The 22,039-nt window shown below is 33.0% G+C and overlaps 2 protein-coding genes across 2 annotated transcripts in view; both read right to left on the reverse strand.

Moving 5' to 3' along the window:
- LOC138321791 (uncharacterized) overlaps nt 1–22,039 on the reverse strand; it is a 127,647-nt gene that overhangs the window by 13,901 nt on the left and 91,707 nt on the right. The window lies entirely within an intron of this gene.
- Nucleotides 7,180–19,380, reverse strand: LOC138308102 (period circadian protein-like). The gene is made up of 8 exons (XM_069249050.1): nt 19,318–19,380; nt 18,605–18,662; nt 14,653–14,724; nt 14,367–14,387; nt 13,811–13,897; nt 13,015–13,188; nt 11,136–11,171; nt 7,180–7,427 (listed from the first exon to the last, which is right to left on the reverse strand). Exons 1-8 carry the CDS (start codon nt 19,318–19,320, stop codon nt 7,180–7,182), a joined length of 699 nt encoding a protein of 232 aa, XP_069105151.1. The 5' UTR covers nt 19,321–19,380.

Here is a 22,039-nt window from a genome sequence, read left to right on the forward strand (position 1 = left end):
TTACAACATTTGAATTAAATCTAATGTGAACCAGTTAAAACAACGTCGATTGGTGAAAGAAAGTACATGTTTTACAAATTTTAACTTATGGATTGGAGTAGTAACCATAAATATATCACACTTTGAAATATGTCATTCTCAGATGTAACATAAGATGTTGAAAATCTCATATGTACAATCGATTTGTTCTCTTAATTTCCAATTGTCTTCATTTCATCATCTTAAATTGGCATGCCCAGCCATCCAGAAGCAATTCCCTCGACATCAAGATGACCCAGTATGGATATAAACACATATCAGAGACTCATGAAGGGCTTTGTAATGACTGCGCTTATCAGTAACAGGGGAGACAATCAATGTACATTTGTATGCCATTCCCTGAAAGACAAATGTGTTGTATATCTTTTCAATATGTAATCAATAACACCATTCAAAGAAACTTTTACACGAAAAAAAATAATATGGGTTGTAGATAATGCTGCAAGGTTCCGGCGTTTATGGACCATTCTGTCAATATCCATTACAGTACCAAATTTGTCGGTAAAATCGAGTCAAAATATTAAAAAAAATATATTATTTTGGCATACCCCTAAAACGATTTACAAAAATTGATCTAAAATGAATAATGTCCTAAAACATGATATGCGTTTATCATAATTTGATATGTTAACATAACAAATATAATTCTGTCTAGATTACCACTTCTGTATTTCTTTCACAGGTCATATCTAAATTCTTGTTGGCAGTTGTAGTTGAATTGGTACCTAATGAGAAGACTTTGCTTCAAAATTTCACTTTATCGCAAACATTTGTTTATCTTTAATTTGTCAATTAGAACAAAAGAGAATAGTTCACACATGCAATTGTTGTTATTTAAGTCATTATTATAAGTTAATACCATATTTAACCCAATCAAAGCCCTTTATTTACATAAATGGTATACCTTTGCATGATCGTCGTCAAATTGAAAACGGTGAAATCAGATTCCCGTACATTTAGGTGAGTCGACATACCATATTAACGTAAACTACAGAATTCCTAAAGACTTTCTTGAGGAAAATCTCCGGTTGTAGTCCCAACCAGCAATTCATGTTGTTTTTATTCTCGTAACAATGTTTGGACACATATTATATCTTGATGTCAATATTCGACTTAATATTTATGATATGTTCATGTATTTTAATAAGTTTGGTCAGATGATAATAAAGAAAAGACGCATTGGTTAGTAATTGACAAAATATGCCACAATACAAAACATACATTAACAAATGAAATATAAGAAAGATTGATGACTTGGAAATAATAGTTCTTGCTTCCATCATGATAACCTCGTTTCTTTACCTGGTGAGGTGGGTTTTTTTGTCAGTAATGTTGAATGTGTATAGTCAGATGATAACATAAGACACAGAAAATTATACTAGACTTTTTATATACTGTCACATATCAAGGCGAGGTGTTATTCTTACCATTACTAATACCGCTACCCACGCATGTTCCTTTTATACCTCCTATCGTACAAGTAGGCGGTGAAGCTGTACAGCCGGATACATTATCTCGAAACAATATATGTGTATATCAATATGGGTCATGATAAGTACTGTAACCCATTCCAATGGCTAACAAAATATCGACATTCAAACTTTCCTTCGTTAAGACCTACTGTGCCAAGCATAAATACCCAAAAGGCAGTTCAATAAGCAAAAATAGAAATGGTTGTAACGATAACAAGTACGGCATAGACCAAAATCTTTTATGTTATGGGACAGGAATTGAATAAACAAGAATTCATAAATCAATTCACTGTTAGATTACAGTACTTCGTTTTTGCTACAGTTACAAAAAATGTTTAATTAAATATAATACTTTTTGCAATTCATGCCAAATTATATCTATAATATGATCGTATTAAGTAACTTAAATACGAAACATCACTATTAATATTACAAATTGCGGTATGTGATCAATCATATCCAAATGCTTACCAGCACCACTTGCAGAGCGGGCTTTGAAGGTGACGGTCGGAAATCAAATAGAATTTGAAAGTTAAAACAATATGAGTATGAGGGTCTATGAAATCTAATATATACCATAATAAACGTTCATAATTCAGTCCTTCTTTGTCGTCATGGACAATGATGTATTTCGAATCACAAACGAAACTTGGATATTTTTATCATTTAGATGAAATTGTGATTGGATTATCGTTTACTGATGTGTTATAATCGCATCAACGGATTTTAGCTAATGCGGTATAAACGGGTGACTGTTTACCTGTCAATGTGCAGTTAAAGACACATTTCTTGCCTCCGGTGCATGTGGATGAGCTGCATGTTGGATTATATGTTTAATGAAAATAATTTGTATTGTGTTCCACATGTGCTTCGATGTATATCACAAACGACGAATCGCATGCATTCAAACTGAAATATACATTTGTAGTCAATGTGTGTTATAAAGTTAGCCGCTTACAAAATGGTATGCTAATATAATTTTAAAATAATCAAAATTGAAAATTTATCTTTTAAACTTTATCAAAAGAAAATTTATTTAACCAAACTTTGCCAGTAAAGATATATTCGCTAATATGTTTTATTATTGTATTTCGTGCATCATCAAACACAAATCCTATAATTAGATATTTTTGATATTGGTTTAAGGATTAAATTATCTTTCTGGTGGTTAAATCGAAGGATAAAGTTGAGTGGGCAATCAATATTTGTTTCATGAACTGCTTTAATCCTTATATTTAAAGTCTTATCAATTATAGCACATTTTTTACCCCCCCCCCCCCCCCCCCCCCCCCCCCCCCCACATTTTTTACCTTATTAAGTGTTTATGACATTTATGAAATTAAAATTTTACCGCTTGGCTCCAACAGGCATATGGCCCATCCAGTCGAAGTGTCGGAAATTCCCGCCTATTTATCAATGGACATACAAATGCTATAATCGTTTTATTTATCTGATGTTAAAATAGTGCAAATCAGGTTGATTCTTGTCTTTTGTATCGTATTATTACCTATGCTTACACACTTCATAACGTTACAGGATATTTAGCGTAGTTGTGACGCGAAGAACGATTCAAACCGCCTACGTCAAGGAGGTGTGACGAAAAATACATGAATACACGAATGTTTTTATTGTAACATATCATTATTTTAAAGTTTTTCAATTGAATCGGACATCGTTTCAGGGCCCACTATACTGTAAATGTTTTCCGTTTTCAGAATGTATGCATTGGGATTCAAGCACTTCAATAAATATTAGATATATCGATTACAAGTTTCGTAAAAACTACAACTGTATGATTCCGTTTCATTAATATTTCGAAACAGGCAAACCAAACTTACATTGCATGTAACTTGAGGGCCTAGTCTAGGCGATCACAATAGGCTAGATAACGAACAGGACTTGTCAGTCCCTGAGCTGAATTAACTCATTGTCGTGCTAGTAACATGTCGCTGCCGACAGACAACATGTAAACATGGCGACGTCATTGGAATGTACAAAACTGTATATTGTACAACATTGTAAATTTATCATATGCACGGAGGCATTGCACAAAAAGATACGGTAGTAACATCAACAGTGTAACTTTTCTACATTTCTGTATTTAGACACGTAGATGTATTTCAATTTATGTGTGATCAACTCTATTTTAATACAAGTTCCTCGAACATACGATCGGTACATGCAGGTAGGGCGTTAGATAAATATGTACTATTGTATTATCTTTTATCATATTCCTAACTAACTATATTCTTCCTAACGTCTCCCTTGACATCCCATCACGTTTGGCCTTCTGTTAAGAACTCGACCCTGTGAGGTAGGCACTGTTCCCTGGCCGAGACATACCGAAGTCTATACAAATGGTAGTTTCAGCTCCTGCTTTGCGCTCAGCATTGAGATTATCAACACCAGCGCATTACAATTAGGGCTACAACGGCAAAGAGATAAAGATTATGGGAACTATTGTTTAATTTATCTATTGAAAATAGTTAAGGAAGAGGTGAAATTGTAAAATTAACGGTACGCTAAAAGTTATGTACCTTTGCTTTTAATTGCCAAAATACATACAATTTGGATCGTTTGAATAAATGAACAAGAGTAGCAATACAACCTACATATTATAAGATCGCGCGAAAACATTGTGGAATGCATAAATTAAAAATAACATACTCACCTCCGTAGACAATGACTATAGTCAACACAATGAAAACACATGTAACAGGAAGTTTCTCCAAAGAAGAAAAAACTAATAAAGTGGATACATACGTGTAGTAAAGTTAAGAAAGAAAAGAACTGGATTTTATAGGATCAAATCATTTATATCGTAATGCGATTTTCAATTATTTAAAAAAAAAAACAAATAGTTATACAATATAGAAGAAAAGTATCAATCATAAAAAGTACTCAAATACTGTACAGTCAATTATTATAATATGTTTAACGAATTGCGTATCGGCTTGCATGATCACATTTTAGTTATTGAGGGCACTCTCTCACAACGATGTTTTTTTTTTTATTAAAAAAGCCAAATATGTTCTCTTGTGAATGGCGTTGGCAATAATCATTGTTTAATGCAAAACGAGTTTTGAAAATTGGAAAAACAGTACATTATATATTTAAAGAAAGAGGGAAGATGGCGACTGAAAAGGTAATCCTGATAGTGTTTTCTAGAAAAAGGCTAAGTTATTGACGATTGGCAATACATTTAAGATACTTCATTGTCCTTTTGAGTAGGTTTGACAAATACTTATTGTTTTTTATAATGAATTCCCAGAAATAAATATAAATCTAAATTAATAAGAATTAATAAAAGTCAAGCGTGTTGTTCTCAAAACAATAACGAACATTATAAAATATCTAATCTATATCAATGTACAAAAATAGAATAGCCTTTATAAAATATACGCACACATAAAAGAAAAACCGTATAATGATATTATTTTAATTCATTCTAAACTTACAATAATGAATGATATATTCCTTATGTTCAAATGTGGTAGTTTTCAGGCGAATATGACTTTATACTGTAAATGTTACTATGGTGTGACGTCAAATCAATTTTAAACACATGATGTTACCACATGTCAGGCTAAAGGTATTTGTAAATCAATATCGTGTCTCATTTATTATAAGACCATACTTGATACTTAAGATTAGTCCACAATCTTTATTTTTATGTTGTATAAAAGTAGACTACGACCTACCGACGTAATTTTCGTATTTTTCTGAATTCAAAATTGCTTACAAAATCTTCAAAGACAAACGTTGACTCGCTGTAACACACATTGAAAAGCCCTGTTTGTTGATGTCGAAAATGAACCACAATTAATTTTGAATTGTACTCACATCTTTATCTCAGCCTTAAGTAGTTTTGCAAAGATATGCCTTTTTTACGTCAAAATATTCTTCTGACACATTTTTTGACGTAATTTATACACTATATGACAGAGTGCATGTTTTTTTTATGAGATGCAATTGCAATGTCCCATATGTTACCTGGTAAACTTGTGGTTGCTTTACAAATAGGTCAGGTTACACGTTATGTTTTAAATAGTAGTTTACAATGTGAATATGACGTGATGACCAATATAAATAACTCTATGGGCGTAATTTGTTTTCATATATCATGCTATATTATACATCCAGAGTTTGCCTTTGTAAGACCGTAAAACTTTCATATGTATACAAGGAGGATAATGGTATTCGACCTTTAGGGATCATAAATATGCAAAACCACACACTTGTGTTTTTCTAACGAATTAGACAACACGACTTTATTGTGCGGACGAATATATTCATGAGTACACGGAGCGTACGAGTGAATATATACGTCCGCGCAATAAATGAGTGTTTTCTGATTCGTTAGAAAGATACAAGTGTGTGGTCTTGCTTTTATCACATACCTTCCCTATTCGATGTAGATCGTTTTATTGACTTTGAGATGATTAACAAAAATCTAAACGTTTCAGTTCGATTCGTCTTTCAAAAACCGGTCTGAACCAGTTTCGGTACAAGCCACTGCCTTGCTTGTCAGAGAAATGAGAGAAAATGCTACAAAGTGTAGATTTTGCAAACTATCTCGTTTTTTTAATTAAGTCAGTGAAATTATAACTCAACAAGTAAGATATAGGTTATGATTTTTTATATATGACAATTATTTCTCGTTAAGATTTACAACAATCACTTGTAAAATAAGATAAAAAACACAATAACATAGTAAATTCTCCCAACTCGCGATATCATGGTCTGTTCGTAACGTCACCGACATCGGTCATACACTCAAAATTTCCCACGGCTTAACTACAGTCAGAATCGGAGTCCGGTAGCTGAGCTATACGTTTGTACTTATGATAAGGTGAAATGGGATATTGAAAGTTCCACCACTGATATTTGCACCAGAAAGCATTCCCGTCGATAGATTTTGTAGGCTTACGTCATTCTCACAACACGTGGTAAACTCCTCCTGTGTGGTGTTTCCGTCGTGATCATAGGCCTGTGTGATACTGTGGAAGTTACACTGGACGCTACACTGGAGGATACAGCAGACTTTTTCACATTTTGAAGAATTTCGCATATTTAACGCTGTTGGTTAAATTAGGCAACGGCATAGTTATTTACGCTATTTACGATTTTGTGACCAGATAACTGCAGGAGCAACACCTGAGTGTAGGAGTTTTGTACACAGTGTCTTTCTAAAGGATTGGTTTGTTTTCTTCTGTTTCGGATTAAACGATCTCATGTGAGTACTGTTTCCCTCTCTTGTTTTTGTTGTTCTTTCGTTAAATTCCAGGTATTCTGATCCATTTTCATCCTGCTTCAATTCTATATCTCCCCTTGTCTGTTTTCATCAGACCCCCTGTACCCAAACAATTTAGTGTTATTGAACCAGACGGTGTTTAGCAAAGCATGTGAGTTTCCATGACCCAGCTGATAACATTCCCACATTTCCTTCTCGTTGTCTGAGACAGGTTGGGCTTTATTGGGACGATTCCCAAGTCCTTTCTGTTTCAACTTTTTACGCCGAGACTGAAGTACCTGACGACTCGTGGCAAATAAATCTGAGGTTAAAATGTTGAAACTATAACCATTTTTTCTCTGATAACGGTCAACACCCCTGTGAAAGCGTATCAGGCTCATAATTTGAACCATCATTCTTCTGAAGGTATTTAGTTCAAATGGCAGAATCTGAAGAACATCCCTGGGAGCTTGGATCCAGTCTTTGAATAGTGTAAATATGGGATGGAATAAGGTCATCGGCGTCGTCTAAATCAGATAAAACATGGTCATGGGTATCGGGGGTGGGGTCAGGATGAGGGGGAGCACACGACGCAATGGTTGAGGATGATGAACTAATTTCATTTCCAGACTTCGATGTTTCGTTACCTTCAATTTGAGGAATGCTTGATTTGTCCTCTGTCTCTGGATCCATCAGTAAATCATGTAAATGTCGAAATCCCCAACACATGCCATTATAAACCAAGGCAACGCCAGCTCTGATAACAATGTGTAAGCAGACGACAACTTGTTGTTATTTGCTGCCAACATCCTCCTTTTAATATTTCAAATTTAAATACTACCCAGAACTATTCTATGTTCACAACCTTATTCTTATTAATTTATATTTTAAATAAAGTACAAAAATAAAATTTACAATTTATTAGGCCTAACTACACTAGCAATTTTTTTTCCAAAAATAAACCAATGCAATACAAGTGTATTATCCTAAAAAGTAGTTCCGGTTAGTAGGTGAATACAACGTTTCGTATTGTACATGTGCAATACAAAACATTGTATTTCATTGTCTGAAATTTGCTTGTATTACTATAACCAGATTCAACAGGTATATGATAAAATGTGCTAAAACCTGAGGTTTGCATTTTACAACACTTTGTGACCTCGATGGTGGAATATCCCCTATCCTTCATTACCAAATTTCCGTTAACATACCTCTCGGTCCTTCATTTTACTTTAATTTTTCAAAGAAAAGTATTACACAATGTTATGCCAGAGCAATAAGGTATTCCCAAATAGCATACACATTTTTGACAAACTGAAAGACACAATAAGATAATTTCGTTGTATCTTATCTTGGTGAATGTATATATATATATATAATTCGTGACCTTACCGACTTTTTTCCTATACTCGATCACATTGTACAAGTATGCGTACAACAGCAATCTATATAGCGCCAATATTCAATGAAGAAGAACAATCAAAGAGAAAGGATTGATTCTATATATTACATGTATTTAAATTCTAAAATAACACTGTTGATGTCTTGAAGAAATATAGTGGTGGATTTTATTGATTTGTCACTACAGTCAAAGCACTGCGTCATACGTGACGTAACGACTGTCGTCGGAATTCCATTCATATATTGGCAGTCAAAGCTTCTCCGAGTCGCTCTCGATCACCATGATCAGACGATGTTTTGGGTGTGGACCTTGTGTTGTTATGTCGACATTTATTCATCAGTTGTTCATATGGGGTCCAGCGAACATGATTTCTATACGAGTGTCCGACCTTTGTTGTGATACAGGATCATGTGTACATCACAGTGTGTTAACAACTGCACTGCCCCTCATTGGTCATTCCAAACATCTTTTGCGTATGACTTTTGACTTTTGTCTATCATTTATTGTTTTTTTAAACTGCATTGATTAACAGATTGATGCATATGTCAGATATTTATATCATAATAGTGGGTCTCTCATTAGTTTAGAAAAAAACTTGGGTATGGGTTAGAGATCAACTTTAAATCTAAATAAATGGGATTAACGATTTTCATAATGAGCAACTTTCGTTGTATGATTTTCGAATAAAGATGATAAACGATAGTAACTTTTTGGAGAACTTATACATATTAATATTGAAAATAACCGATTACGCAGTGCGTGGTCGATATTTTGTCTTTGGTCGATATAACCACGTGTTTTCAAAGTAAAACATTACATTGTATATTCACTTAATGCTTAGAATACCATCAACTGAAACAATTGGAAGGCATATATTCTTGTTCCTTCCCCGATTAGAAAATCCTCTTGGATACTAAACACATATGTACATATATTTACATTCAGATTCGTTGTTTCTCTCACGCTTGATAACGCTTACAGTAAAAGCAAATACTTTTCGTAAAATGAAACGACATTAATATAATTATGTTATTGCAGGCCAAGAGCCGCAAAACAAGAATTTCAAATCTATTCATAATTATTTGACTCTTATACCTAATAAATGATATTCTAGTTCTTCTATTCGCATACAGTGTCTATGTTGAAGCTTAAACTGTAGTTATCATCATATTGATAGAAATTAAAACCGTCATATGCCACATTTTGTTTGCGGTTATGATAACGTTTTGTGTAAACTATTTCCAAATAACCGGTTGATTAATTTTTTTTATCGATGATTATGTCTTTTAGAATTTTCTTACTTCTCTATAATAACTTTTAAAGCAAAGACCATATACATGTTGTTAAAAATACATTGGATATGTACGGTAATGTCTTTTCAAGGAATACTTTTGAGTTATAAATTTGTGCCAGTCCGCCAATTCCCTGGATGATGTTGACACTACGCCTGTTTGTGTTTTTGCTTCGTATTCCTCTTTAAGTCACGCACCTGTTCTGTCAACCGTTTGTCAATTTCAATACAAACTACATGTAGTTAACATTTACAAACATGTTTTCCACATCAATATTAAGCATCCTTCGGAGTAGATCATAACTGTGTGTGTTTAAAGTCCTTACATTTCAACATATTGGCGCCAAGAACCAGGAAAAAAGTAACGTTATCTGTTGAAACTGTATTGCCGGAGACTAATGAATACGGAAATGTGACTAAGGTTGTAATATTAGTCAGCACCTTTGCAGCTAAAATGAATACAACGCGTTTGTATAGTGTGCCTTTCCTTATAGCATTAGATCGGTTTATCAAACATTATGAAACAGCGGCAATTTCTATTTGATCCTTTTCCTTTAGAATAAAAACCAGAATAAGTGTAAGAAATAGTTTATAAAACATTTAAGTCTATTTAAAATGAGTGTACAATAATTAAGAGAAACTGCTACAAAACTTTGCAAACAATGTTTTATTTAATGTAAAAAAAAAACGAAATAAATACATTTCACATCACACACTTCTTCCCATGATATCATAACACACTATTTCTTTGTATATTGATATAAAAATACTTTGGTGACAAAAATTACTTACTTTACTCCATTACTCCATTACCACCAAAGTTTTTATTTTACTTTTAGGTAAAAATATTTAAATAATCAATTGAGCTCCGAAAAAACCCTACGGCACTATACCAAAAACAAAGCGTATTATTTGATACGTATTTTTGTGTTAATTTAACACATATACACATGATTAAACATCAGTTATTGTTCAAATAATGGGCATCGTCAATGGACCATCTTTATCATTACCCGTTTCGAATAAAATTAATTTAAATTAAATATATATTTTGTATATATCGTAAGCCAGTTAGAAACAACGTCGATTGATGAAAGAAAAGTATTAAAAATCTAAACCAATGGTTTACTGCTGTAAACCATAACTATATCACACTTTGAAATATGTCAAATTCAGATATAACGTAAGACATTAAAAATCTCATATGGACAATCAATGTGTCCTCTCAATTTTCAACTGTCTTCATTTCATCATGTCATGCTAAGCCATCCGTCATTAGCTTGAAGAAAGAATGCCCTCGACATCAGGACGACACAGCGCTGATACACACTTATCAGAGATTCAGGGAGAACTTGGTAATGACTGCGCTTATCAACAACAGGGGAGTCAATCCATGGACGTCATTAGCTGAAAGAGGAACGTGTTGTGCAGCAAGAATTCCTGGCGGTTTTTTGGACTGTCAATATATATTTCTGTACCACATTTGTAGGTAAAATCGAGACAAAATATTTTACAAAATTATATTATTCTGACATACCCGTATTATATAAACATATATTTATAACTATATCAAATCGATTTAGAATTAATAATGCATAAAACATGATACGTGTTTACAACAATTTGATACGTTTACAGTCCAAAGATATTAGTACCTAGATAACCCCTCCTGTATTCCCTTCACTGGTCATATCTTACCTGAATTCTTGTTGGGTTTTTTAGTTGTATTGGTGCCTAATTAGAAGAAAATACTCAATTTAGACATTTTTCATTTTATCGCAAATATTTTTAATATGTCAATTAGAGCAAAAGAGAATAGTTGACACGTACAATTGTTGATATTTAACTTATTAAATTCATACCATCTTTAACTCCCTCAAAGCAATTTATTTACATAAATGATCTACTTTTGCATGTTCGTCGTCAAATTGAAAACGATGAAATCAGATTCCCGTATATTTGGGTGAGTCGAAATACCATACTAACGTAAACTATGGAATTCCATTACCATTCTTCGGGAAAACCTCCATGAAACAAATATCGACATCCTACTCAACTTTATCCACCAGAAAGATAATTCAATTCTTATATCTACGGTCCGAATTATTATTTTCATAGCTCAATATTAAATGATTTCCGTCTGATGAAGCATATATCTGCTTTCATGTGTCATGCTTGCATTTGATTTTTTTTTCTCACTTTTTTCTTTCTTTCTTTTTCTTACTTTTTTTTTTTACTCATTGGTTTATTCATTATTTTTCGTATAAGAATGTATCTACATTTGATACGTATTCTTCATAATATTTCTTCATTCTAGTTCACTATATCATTCCTTCTTTCCTTCCCAATTCTTTGTTCTTTATTTTATTTTTTCTCTCCCTCTTCCCTCTCTATCATTAAACCCGAACAACGCAATTATACTTGTACTTGTACATGTAATTGTGTGATGAACGAGAAAGAATGGCAGAGTGAAAGATTTGCATGGAAGATAACTATATTCATATTTCATGATTATGTGATTAATGCAAAACTGATAAATTAATTGAAAAAAAAAATTATGAAAAAATTAATTTCAGGCGTTTGCATAGTTTGTTTACAAACGTTTACACAAGATATAACGTGGCAGGATATTTAACGAAGTTGTGACGCGGCGTCCGATTCAAACTGCTTGCATCAAGGAGATGTGTGACAGAGTTCTTTAAACATGAAACATGACATTTTCCCGAATTTAGGTGATTTGCAAATGAAACCGATCAAGGAACATGTATAAACACAGGTAGGCCCAGTGACAGAATAGTGTACTGTAAATACAGATATACCGACTCTTAGAATGTAAGCGTAAAGCTTCATCGCTGTTTCAATCACTACTGTTGTTTTCCTATCATATCTTTCAATTACATCAAATGGAAATAATACAAATACATAGGACGTACATAAGGATCTCGTAATGGACAACATAGCGTTGCTTACACAACATGTAAACATTGCGACGTGATCGGCACGTGAACAACTGTATATTATACAACATTTTATGATTATCATACGCACCAAAGAGAGACGATAGTGACATTAACATTGGAACTTTTCTACATTTTTATAAACACACCTACGTATACCATATGTGTTCAAACCTATTTCGATAGGCCTACATGTTCCTCGACCGTACAATCGGTACTGAAAATACTAAGAGTTTCTGATGCGGAAATCACACATCCATACGCGTGGCTCCAAATTGCGCGTGACATACTCAATCTACCGAAAAATAAAGTTGAGTAGCCGTTGATTGAAATCAGCGGGGTTATATTATCAATTCACCACTGACTGTAGATATGCTGATAATTTTACTTTTATGAAGAACATCACATGTATTTTCACGATGAAACCTTATATTGCACTGTGAAGAATGAAATAAATATGGATATGTAAATTTCAAACTTAACAACAAACATCACCGATAAATATAGCTGCAATATTGTAGTATTCTAGACAGATAATAATGCTGGTCGAAAAGCTGAGTAACCAGAGTACGTTCTTCGATATAAAATGAAGAAATAAAGTATGTGTTTTCTCTATTCACCTCCGGTTCCAGTGCCTGATGTGCCAGTGCCACCAGTGCCTGATGTGCCAGTGCCACCAGTGCCTGATGTGCCAGTGCCACCAGTGCCAGATGTACCAGTGCCACCAGTGCCACCACCAGTGCCACCAGTGCCACCTGTGCCACCAGTGCCTGATGTGCCAGAAGTACCGGTTCCTGTGAAGCAAATGAAAACAAAAGCAAGTACATGTATTTAACAAAACTAAATTCTGCATGAATTTTAAAATGTATATGTACCTTATTGCTAACAAATAAAGCTCTATCAAATTTATTTTCTTGAAGTATAAGGCGCTAATATAAGACTATGAATTAACCACTATAATAATTAAAGCGACTGTTTATGATGTTCTTTATCGTATTAGTAGATATATTCTAGTAAATATCTTGTTTCTTGTTTAAGATTCATTTTTTATGTCGTCTAAGATACCTCACGTGATAGATAAGTCGACTTAATCATAATGATATATAAATGTATTGTTATAAGTTTGGCAGGATAATCATAACGAAAGGACGCATTGATAAGTATTTGCAGAAATACGCCACCACACAAGACATCTATTAACAAATGAAATATTACAACGATTGCTAACTTGGAAATAAAAATGATTGTTTCCACTCGATCCATGATACACTGCAATCTCGTTTCTGATCTGTTGAGGGGTTTCTCCCTCAGTAATGTTGTATAGTCAGATGATAAGATATGACACGGGATAGTTATACTTGACCTTTTATATGCTGTCACATATCAAGGCGGAAATGTGAGAGGTGTTATTCTTACCAGTACTAATACAGCTTCCCGAACATGTGCCATCTGTACCTCCTTTCGTGCAAGTAGACGGTGTAGCTGTACAGCCGGTTACATCATCTAGTAATAATATATGTGTATAATAATATGGACATGAAAATATTGTAACCCTTTCCAATTGCTAACAAAAATATCCACATCTAAATTTTCCTTCGTGTAGACCTACTGTGCCATGCATAATGCGCAAACTTATTTCAGTTGAACGGAGTCAGTTGAACAAATATATAATTCAGTTCGTTGAGCAAAATGTGATGATATAAAACACGGCATTGCCCAAAATGTTGTATATGATGGACATTTGACAGTGATTGCATATTAAGTTAGATTAGTTCGATTTTGTTTCAGTTCCACAAAATGATTTAATTAAATGTAATATTTATTGTTAAATAAAATCAAATGCAACAATTTGCTTAGGAATATGCAATTCATGCCAAATATATCTAAATTATGATGGTATTAAGTAACTAAAATACGAAATAATACTATATTATAAATTGTGGTATGTGATCAATCATAACCAACTACTTACCAGCACCACTTGCAGAGCCAGCTTTGAGAGTGACGGTCGGAAATAAAATAGAATTGCAAAGTTAACACAATATAAACATGAGGGTCTCTGGTACCTAATATACTCATAAGTAAACGTTCATAATTCAGTCCTTCTTTGTCGACGTTAACGATGACACATTTCGAATCACAAACTAAACTTGCATACTTTTTATCATTAAGATGAAGTTATGATTACATTATCATGTACATGTTATAATCCCTTCAATAGATTTAAGTTAATAAAGTATAAACGGATTACTGTTTACCTGTCACTGTGCATGTAAACACACATGTCTTGCCCCCGGTGCATGTTGATGAGGAACTGCATGTTGGATCATCTGTTTAATGAACATATTTGTATTTTGTACCACACGTGCTACAATGTATATCCCAAACGATAGCATACAATCAAACGGAAATATACGTATTTAGTCAATATGTGCTATATAAATAAGACGCATACAAAAAGTGTATGCTAACATCAGGGATAATCAATATCAAAAGTTTATCTAAACCAAAGTTTGCAAGTACAGATATATTCACAAATCGGTTTTATTATTGTATTGCTTGCATCATCACACACAGATCATATAAACAAAAACACAAATATAAAACATTTATGCTATTACAATTATTGAATCTAATTTATGAGTACTTTTGACGTTGATTTAACGATGCTTCACCGTCGACAGAGCATAAACGATACTCATGATTCGAACAATAACCTTTGTGTAATAGTGCATACATATATGTCTAATTAGCTCAAAAATAATATAAAACCATTAATTTTTCATATAGGGCAGAGTGCCACGGAATATTTTTGCGATCCAATTAATTATTTTTAATTCCCAGTAAAATTAGAAGCTCAAACTTTTCAATGGTGGTAATGGTGTAAAGTAAATAACTTTTGTAACTTATTATATATAAAGAAGAACACTTATTCGTCATTTGTCAGTAGTGGAGCATTTATAAGGATTAAAGTGTCTTTCTGGTGGTTAAATCGAAGGATAAAGTTGATAGGCTATCGATAATTTTTCATAGACCGCTTTAATCCTTATATTTACAGTCTTATCTATTATTTTCATAGCTCAATATTGACCTTATTTAGTATTTATTGCATTTATAAAATTAAAGTTGAATTATATCGATTGGCTCCGACAGGCATATGGAACAGCCAGTCGAAGTAGCGGAAATTCTCGCCAAGTTAATAGAAAGATTTAACGATGAAAACTAAATTCAGGGTTCTACCGATCTGATGTTAAAATAGTGCAAATCAGTTTGATTTTAATCCTTTATATCATATAATTACACACGCTTACACGTTCATAACGTTGCAGGATATTTAACGTAGTTGTGACGCGGTGTCCGATTCAAACCGCCTGCGTCAAGGAGGTGTGACGAACAGAGAGTTTCTTCAACTTTGTGAACACTGGAGTTCTACTTTGATCAGTTCACGTTTAAAAGTACTTGAATACACGGATGTTTTAGTGGTTACATGGCAATCACAGTAGGGTAGATAACGAACAGGACTTGTCGGTCTCTGAGCTGAATTAACTGTATTGCCGTGCTAGTAACATGTCGCTGCCGACACACAACATGTAAACATGGCGACGAGATGGAAATGTACAAAACTTAATAATTGCTCAAAGAGATACGGGTATTAACACCAACAGTGTAACTTTCCTACGTACATGTAGGTCTATGTATGTGTGTTCAACCCTATTTTAATACACGTTCCTCGAATGTACAATTGGTACCATGCCCTGCAGGTAGGGCGTCAGAATTGTACTATTGTATCATCTTTTCTCCTCTTCCTAAATAATTATGTTCTATCAAAGTCTCCCTTGACACCGCCTCACTTTTAGCCTTCTGTTGAGCGCTCGACCCTGTGAGGTAGGCTCTGGGTTCTATCTCCTGGCCGAGACACACCAAAGTCTATAAGCGCTCAGCATACAGGAAGTATATCGACTGGTTGATCCGTTGTCAGTTTAATGTGACCGGTTCGGGTGTGTTGCCTGGTGTCTTTGGCAGCATGCGTCAGTGATAAAAAACTATAAAATGGGCAAAAGTTCCACTATACATGAAGACACGACACGAGAATACCGCATGCTCACAAATCACACACCACTCAATTCAAACACACTACACATCTCACACAATGGAGGTCGTCCTCACATGACCCTCGTTGTTAATTTAATCAAACAAACAAACACCAAATAAACAAACGATAGGTACTGAAAACAATAGTTTCTGACGGAGACCATCATATATGCATCCGTACGGCTCCAATTTGCACATGACATACTCAATCTATCGAGGAAAAAAGTTGAGTAGCATTTGCTTGAAATCGACGGGTTTCATGCTACCAATCCACCACTGACTTTAATTATCAACATATACAAATGAAAGTTCATAATTTGGATTAATGTGTCTTTCTAATACTGGATGATGCATTTCGATGATTGATGCGTTCTAGTAATATACTGCCTACCGGAACGATTAAACTGTAATTCAGGAATTTTCATATCGGGAAATAAAATAACCTACTATTGTGTTATCCATACTAAATTGGAATATTATCCAGACATGTTGCGCATATATAAGGAAAATACATCGATTTAAAGCAACATGGCGATTCAAAAATAATTTTAGAAAATTATTTACCTAATAGAAGTATAACGTAGAGAATGGTCAAATTTTCTAAGCACACATAGACTTCAAGCGCAGACAAGTTCTTTGTGTATTACTCAAAAAATGACATGAAAATAATGTGTGAATGTTTTTGATTTTTTGTCCCGATACAATTTGTTACATTTCAGCATTTCTTGCTGAAAATGCAAATTACTTTAACTTCACAAAAATGTAGAAAATCAAAACTAGTCTAATTTGTTATAATGCCACACGTTAAAACTTAATATGTTCATCACAGCGAACCTTTAGAAGAACTACACAACTTGATATAGCTTGTAGTCGTGAATATATGTGAAAATATTGGAGAAAAAAGGATGAAAAGGGCATTTTTTTCAAAATGGCTGTCAAATTGGTCATTTCTCAAATTTCATGTATAACAATTTCTTCATGCATAGATGTCTATTTTTGATACATATATTTTCTTTTTGGCAAAATAGAGACAATTATGTTTTGAATATTACAAAAACTCTTTGATTAATGTTGAAACGAGACTGAAACCACACCAGAGCAGATCTTTATTTAGTGACATAATTAACTTATTAAGCGTACGTTCGCAACAAGTATTACGTATGCTTCCTTAATTTTGAACATAAATAAGAACGTGAAAATGGGATTTTGAAAACGAAGTATGATATAGAGTTGGAATTACTGAAGAATTCGTGTTATGCGCTCAAAATATAAAACAGGTAGGGCATGGTTAATATCGGAATAGTCTTGTACATCCAGATTCATAAACCTAAGAGTCTGATTTAAATAATACAATTTCGCGAACGGAGTCATATTAAAAAAAAATTGAAATTGTTTGGTTATTATGAATATGACATGTCGATTCTTTGATTATTTTGTTCCTTTATTAAAACGTTGAATTGTAATATTTGCAATGCATATTGTGAAAATTTCTATTGTCAATTGCACTCTATATTATAACGTATTGTGTATTAAGTCCTTAAATTCCCTTGGAATGCAATATGCTTTTAATGTTATAAATAAATACTTAAAAGGACCACTATGTTTCCGAAACAAAAAATTAATGTTATAACATCTATACCCATAACACAAGAGAAAATGTCAACACAAAACAAATGTGAGATTCCGTATATGCAGCTTTAAAAACAATGAATGCTCATTTTGTTGTGTTTTATTTCGTGGTGGCGGAATGATAATTAATACCATCGCATTATGATTAGGGCTAACAACGGAAAAGAGATAAACAATATGGGAACTGTTCTTTAATTTACCCATTCAAAATAGTTTAGGAAGAGGTGAAATTGTAGAATTAACGGTACGCTTATAATCGTTTTCACTAAAGCTTATTTTAAAGTTACATTTAAAGAAAAAAATCATTTCGATTAAGCTATGTACCTTTGCTTTTAATTGCCAAAATACATAAAGATTTTATACAACATAATTACAAAAGAACAATTTGGTTCGTTTGAATAAATGAACAATAGAAGGGATACAACCTACATGTCATTAGACTCGCGCGAAAACATTGTAGAATGTATAAATTAAAAATAACATACTCACCTCCGTAGACAATGGCTATAGTCAACACAATGAGAACACATGTAACAGGAAGTTTCTCCTAAGAAGAAAAAAAAGTAATAAAGTGGATATACTAAGAAATGTGAAGAAAGTAATTAACTGGATTTTATAGGATCAATTCCATTTATATCGTAATTTGATTTTTATTTATGTAAAAGGAACAAATAATGAAGAAAAAAGTATCAATCATAAAATGTACTCAAATACTCTGAGTTAATTGTTATTATATTTTTCTACGAATTGTGTATCGGTTTGCATGAACACATTTTAGTTATTGAGGGTACTCTCCCAGAACGATGCTTGTTGTATTAAACAAACCAAACATGTTCTCTTGTGAATGCCATTGGCAATAATCAAAATTGTTTTATAGCAAATCGAGTTTTGAAAATTGGAAAACAGTACATTATATATTAACAATATTGACATTTGGGAATACATTTATGAAACTTCATTATCCTTTTGAGTAGTTTTGACAAATACTTATTGTTTGTTATAATGAATTCCCAGAAATGAATATAAATCTAAATTAAAGAAAATTGTAAAATGTCAAGCGTGTTGTTCTCAAAACAATAACGAACATTATAAAAAATATCTATATCAATCTACAAAAATATAATAGCCTTTATAAGATATATACGCACACATTAAAGAAAAGGTTGATAATGATAATTATTTCTAATTTATTCTAAACTTACCATAATGAATGATATATTCCTTATGTTCAAGTGTGGTAGTTTTCAGGCGAACATGGCTTTATATACTGTATATGTTGCTATGTTGTGACGTCAAATCAATGTTAATCACGTGATGTTACCACATGCCAGGCTAAAGGTATCTATAAGTCAATATTGTGTCTCGTTTATCATTAGACCATACTTGATATCTAAGATTAGTTCGTAATCTTTATTTTTATGTTTTATTTAAGTAGACTACGACCTACCGACTGGACGTCATTTTCGTATTTTTCTGAACTCACGAAATTGCTTACAGAAGCTTCAAAGACAAACGTTGACTCGCTGTAACACACATTGAAAAGCCCAGCGAACATAAACAACTGTTTGTTGTTGTCTAAAATGAATCACAATTGATATTGAAATGTACTCACATTTCATATCTCAGCCTTAAGTAGTTTTGCAAAGATATGTTTTTTGTGGTTAACGTCAATATATTCTACTGACCTGCCAATTTACCGACACCTTTTTTGACGTAGGTTATACACTATATGAGAGAGTGTATAGTTTTTTTTAAATTAATGAGATGGAATGGTAAGGCCATGGGTCCCATATGTTACTAGGTAAACTTGTGGTTGCTTTACAAATAGGTCAGGTTACACGGTATGTTTTAAATAGTAGTTTACAATGTGAATAACACGTGACCAATATCAATAACTCTATGCGCGTTAACATTTTTTTCACATATCACGCTATGTTATATACATCTAGATTTTGCCTTATTAAGACCGTAAGACTTTCAGATGTATAGATGGAGATAATGGTTTTCCACTTGGAGGATCATAAAGTGTGGTAAAACCTGAGGTTTGCATTTTACAACACTTTGTGACCTCGATAGTGGAATATCCCCTATCCTTTATTTCCGTTAACATACCTCACGGTCCATCATTTTACTTTATGTTTTTAATTTGTTTTTATTACAATGAATTACACCACGGCGGAAATGCACTGCCTTCGTTTCGATCGTTCTGCTGATCGCCACGTTCCTTTGAAGTAACCGTGAACAAAGTACAAGTAACTGTTTGTTTGTGGTTTTAGTTGAAAGCCCTCCCCGTGCTTTCTGATTGGTCGTTTACCTTGAGTCGATGAAAGTGTCCGATAACAGCAGAGCCACGTATATACTCTTTATTTCAAAAAATGACACACAATCAGATGAACTTTAAATACTACTTCAAATTTTCTGCTCATAATCATGTTTACTTTTGTATTTTCTGCATTGAAAAAGGTTGTGTACTGTTAAGTCAAATAACATCCATGCGAACACTGACCACATGCTAACCAGACATTCCTGTACATGTACAGAAAACAATCAACTAAATGAAAAAAGACTTTCGAAATGGCCCTGTGTATACAAGATTGAGCCCAGGATAGAATTTTTACCCGGCTGCTGATTGGCTGGCTAATTATGAATTTTAAAAGTAAAAATGTTTTCTGACAGGTAATTATTCCTAGATAACCATGATATGAATTTGGAAATTCATGTTGAAATTTAAGTTCAAAATATCGATTTTGATAATGATTAGGTAAAAATATTAGAATTTCAGGATTTGTTTAGCGCAAAATCCGCCTGATTTCATTACAGCTAACTAATATTGCTTTGTTTTAATAATACAGTACAAAACTTTAACAAAGTTTAACACTGTGGTCTATGTAAATTTATTTAGTTGGTTGTTCTCTACAGTACGTAGTTACATGTACATGTATACCATAGACTCCGATCATCGATATTCCAGGAATGTACCCTTCAAAAATGGAGAACCAAAACGCTGGGACATATTATGTCCTTTTTGTATTGATTGTGCTTGATACGAACCTCACTATTTTCATATTTACGAGAAACTTTCATACCGAAATATTACTATATAAATCCATTTTTTTATATTTTACAAAAAGATAGGGATGTACTCTCTATGTATTTCTCAATTACCTCCGTAAATATTTTTGATTGACTTATTAAAATACTCAGTTAAATGAATATTGTACGTAACATGCATGCCATTTATGCACATACATGTAACTAAAATGTGATTAAATTGATAAATGAATACCATCATATGTATTCGGATAATGTCATCATGTAGCATCAGTTATCTCTGTCAAGAATTTATTTATTTTTCTTTATTCTTTCTTCACTTGATTTAACATTATGACCTTCTGTAACACATTGTATGTAGCAAACAAATTTTGAATCTTAGAGTATCGACGTCGTAAGCGCCCAAACTCCCCTGCATTCTTATAATTTCATTGATACTTTTTTAGAATTAATACTGATTATAGTGAATAAAAACTAATTCTTAACCTGATTATGCCATCGATAATCACTAAATTTGGATTTCGCCAAATTATCTGTGTGAGTATTACTCAATGACACATGTACGTTGAGCATTACGCCCCTGCTAGTTTTCTAAAGATAGGTCTTGTTGATGCCTATATATGACTTATGGATATCCATAAATGAAGTTGAAAGATTACTATTTTACTTGTAAAATTTAAACGTTTGTTTTCAGAAACTAGGCTGGGTTTACTTTATTAATAAAAGATACAAACAACGGGATTTGTGTTGAAAATATCACGCAATTTTCATATATGGAGAATTGACTTGCAGTCGCGTTTCTTTTCGAATTTATTTCTATATGGCGAAATTCATAGTAGTAAAACTGCAGTAAAACGTCACGGTACATGTTTG

Source organism: Argopecten irradians, chromosome 1 (genome assembly GCF_041381155.1).
Source record: "Argopecten irradians isolate NY chromosome 1, Ai_NY, whole genome shotgun sequence".
NCBI classification, from domain to species: Eukaryota; Metazoa; Mollusca; class Bivalvia; order Pectinida; family Pectinidae; genus Argopecten; species Argopecten irradians.

Bases quoted from the DNA above. Each gene is read 5' to 3' on its own strand.
- LOC138308102 (XM_069249050.1), bottom strand. The intron at 14,388-14,652 runs GTAAACAGTAAT...TCACTCTCAAAG, and splicing joins GTTTACATGCACAGTGACAG to CTGGCTCTGCAAGTGGTGCT. The intron at 13,898-14,366 runs GTAAGTAGTTGG...TATTATTACTAG, and splicing joins TGGCTCTGCAAGTGGTGCTG to ATGATGTAACCGGCTGTACA.